Here is a 3,676-nt window from a genome sequence, read left to right as displayed (position 1 = left end):
AAGTTGTTGGGAGTTTGTGCTGTACTCATACATATATATATATATATATATATATATATAAGAGATTTGTTTTTGGCCCATCCAAGATGGGTCAAGCTACTCGTTTGTATCTAATTTGTTTTGGCCCATCTAAGATGTGTCAAGCTACTCATCCCTTTTCTTGCACTGACAACGCGCAATGGACTCGTTCAACGACGCGAAAGCTCCCCTCACGAATGCCTGCAAACGAAGATTAAATCTAGCTGCTGGGAGTGCTGGGCTCCAAGCTCCGCTGGTTTTGCAAGCTCCAAGCTAAGCTTGCGCCCTTGCCCTCATCAAGCTTTCCGCTAGTTCTCTAGCTGCAACAATGTCAATGATCCATAAGCTCACTTACACCTCGCATCCGAGCTTCATCTGCAACGTCTGCTGTATTCAAGGCTCAGGACCCGTCCACGAATGCTCCGATTGCCAATTCCATGCAACGAACAACGAACCTCCCTCCAGTCTCCTCCACTGGTCTCACCCTCATCACCTCCGCCTTTCCCCAGCAGAACCTCGACAGATCTCATGCGACGCCTGCGGCCAACGCGTCTTTGGTTTCGTCTATAGCTGCAGAAGCTGCAACTTCGACCTTCACCCTGTGTGTGCATCACTTCCACGCCGCCCTCTGCATCTTCAACACCCCCAGCATCGCCTGGAGCTGCTGCTGACGCCGCCCTACGGCAGCGGTTCATTCCGGTGCAACTCCTGCAATGCAACCGGAACGACATGGGTATACCATTGCCGGGTCTGTCAATTCGACCTTCATCTGTCGTGCGCAAATCTTCGGCATCCTCTCGCAAGAGATTATCCATCGAAGGCGCCGACGCGCTTCTCTTCACTAGCTGCATCAATGATCCATAAGCTCACTTACACATCGCATCCGAGCTTCATCTGCAACGTCTGCTATATTCAAGGCTCAGGACCTGTACACGAATGCTCCGACTGCCAATTCCATGTCCACCCCGCCTGTGCAACGAACAACGCACCTCCCTCAAGTCTCCTCCACTGGGCTCACCCTCATCACCTCCGCCTTTCCCTTCACAATAGTACCGGTCCAGCAGAACTTCGACAGATCTCATGCAACGCGTGCGGCCAACGCGTCCTTGGTTTCGTCTATAGCTGCAGAAGCTGCAATTTCGACCTTCACCCTGTGTGTGCATCACTTCCACGCCGCCCTCTGCATCGTCAACACCCCCAGCATCGCCTGGAGCTGCTGCTGAAGCCGCCCTACGACAGTAGTTCATTCTGGTGCGACGCTTGCAGCGCAATCGGAACGAGATGGGTATATCATTGCCCGGTCTGTAAATTTGATCTTCATCTGTCGTGCGCAAATCTTCGACATCCGCTCGCAAGGGCTTATCCATCGAAGGCCCCGATGCGTGAGCAAGGAGCAGGGCGCTCCGTTAATGTTCCTCCTCCTCGTAGTGACGGCCAAAGGCGGCCGACGCCAGTACAAGCTTCCGGTTCGCAACTCGGTACTCGGCATCCGTTGGCAAGGGGTTATGGTGAATCGCAGGCCCCAATGCGCCAGGGGAGAGCACCCTCCGCAGCTAATGCGCCTCCTCGTTTCTCGAGTTACCATCAGCCAACGCCTTCAGCTTCCGGTTCGCAATTCGGTACTCGGCTCATAGAGACAGTAGCGGTGGCAGCTACCCAGAGAGCTGTGAATGAGGCCTTCCAAAATTGCTTCTACAACCCAAACTCGTATCCTCACAGCTCCGTCCACAATGGTGGCAACTACGACAATAATTCAGTCGCCTATAGCAGTGGCAGCTACGTCGACAATTCTGTCGACAGTGGTGGTGGCATTAACCACAATTCATTCGACCATAGCGGCAACTACGAAGATTCATTCGACTATGGCAGTGGTAGCTACCTCGACAACTCTGTCGACAATAGTGGTGGCATTTACCACGATTCATTCGACCATAGCGGCAACTACGACAATTCACTCGACTATGGCAGTGGCAGCTACGTCGACAACTCTGTCGACAATAGTGGTGGCATTTACGACAATTCATTAGACCATAGTGGTGGCAGTTACGACAATTCATTCGACAACGACAATTCATTCGACTGGTAGTTTGGTAAATGTACAACCAGTAGCAAGCAAGTGTTTGTTTGTATAAACTCCTACCCTGCTTTCTTTCAAAGGGAAGATGTGCATGACAAGTCTCTCCTTAATTCTGTCTTCTTTCAAAGGGAAGATGTGTATGAGAAGACTCTCCTTTCTGTCTTCTTGAAGACTCTCCTTTCTGTCTTCTTTAAAAGGGGAGATGTGTATGAGAAGACTCTCTTGGTGTTGTCTATTATAATCTTCACCAGTACCAAGCAAGTGTTTGTTTCGAAACTCCCTTCCTGCTTTCTTTCAAATAGAAGAGGTATGAGGAAAACTCCCTTGGTGTTGTCTATTTTTATGTTCACCATCCTATTAGTGGAATGGCATTGTAACAATTAAGGTGTTATGACACGTAGCATGGGCTAGGTTGGTTTTAGGGAAAACATTTGTTCATACTACCTTGAAAGAACTAATCTTGTGTTTCCAAATTACATTGAAGAGAAAGAGAACATGTGTCCACACTACTTTGAAAGAACTTATCTCGTGTTTCCAAATTACATTGCAAATGTCTGCAAGGCACCAACCTAGTGGATAAGACTTTGGACTTTCTACGGGAGGTTTAGGGTTCAAATCTTCTTGGGGACATCTTATACTAAGGGTGTGTTCGCGTATAGGTAGGCACATAGGCAGCCATCCGCACTCCTTAGGCCATCATCATTCGATCGTCATGGTGCTTGCTTCCACCTTTCTCTTTGGTGATCCTGTGGTGATGACAACAGTGTGCAATGCTTGCCCTTCAAGCTTACACTCTGGATCAAAGGACGATATTTGCCATGGACATCAAAGATTGTGACTTGACTTACGACGCCCAATTCTACCAAAGCTGTGTAGGGTGTTCACTCCAATCGGCCGAGCGACTAACTTGTTGGGTTCGTCTTGCATCTTGTCCACTCATATAAAGAACGGTGGTACCCCCTTGTGGTACTTGAGTGTGTGTGTGTGTGTGTGTGTGTGTAGCCGGGTGAAATTCCCGTGTGCAACTAGGAATGGAATAAGACCTCATGGAAAAAAAAAGTGCAAAAATGTCTAGAAATGGAGGAGAGGTTGATGTTGAAAATAAAACACAAAAAGATGTTGGGCATATAGGTATGACAATATAAGTGACGGGGGAGTTAAATCTCAATTTTGTTCGCTTGAAAAGCACACTTTCATCATTACACTAAATGCTACATTTTGGATTTTTCAAGGATTCCTTTCATCCCACAACCGCACTTAAATAACACTTTCATGTTCACTTTTACTCTTCCATGATGACCTTGCCTTATATCATCCACCATATTCAACAGTTTGAAGATCTCAACCATTAGATCTTCAATAAAAACAAATAGGATTTTACAATGCATTAATGAGGACCCCTCAAGCTTGGAGCTATTCACAACTTCAAAGGAGGTATATGCTCACTTAATATCAAAATCATGAATAAGTACATATGGTCAGTTAGAACATGCATTGATCCCAAAAATGAAATCTTTATTTAATTTTTCAACCAAGTAAAAATCCTTTTAGTAGGCAATTATCTACATTTAATCATTGTAG

General features: G+C 46.8%; 1 protein-coding gene across 1 annotated transcript; it reads left to right on the top strand.

Annotated features, from left to right (window-relative positions):
* Positions 1–285: 285 nt before the first annotated feature.
* On the top strand, positions 286–2,474 carry LOC147626528 (uncharacterized). The gene has a single exon (XM_086816943.1). The coding sequence runs from the start codon at positions 347–349 to the stop codon at positions 2,102–2,104; it is 1,758 nt and encodes a 585-aa protein (XP_086673069.1). The 5' UTR covers positions 286–346; the 3' UTR covers positions 2,105–2,474.
* Positions 2,475–3,676: the final 1,202 nt, after the last annotated feature.

This window comes from Cibotium barometz, chromosome 22, assembly GCF_041138505.1.
Source record: "Cibotium barometz isolate CiBa-2024 chromosome 22, ASM4113850v1, whole genome shotgun sequence".
NCBI classification, from domain to species: Eukaryota; Viridiplantae; Streptophyta; class Polypodiopsida; order Cyatheales; family Cibotiaceae; genus Cibotium; species Cibotium barometz.
Note: the sequence above shows the minus strand (reverse complement) of the source record. Positions and strands in the feature narration are given on the sequence as shown.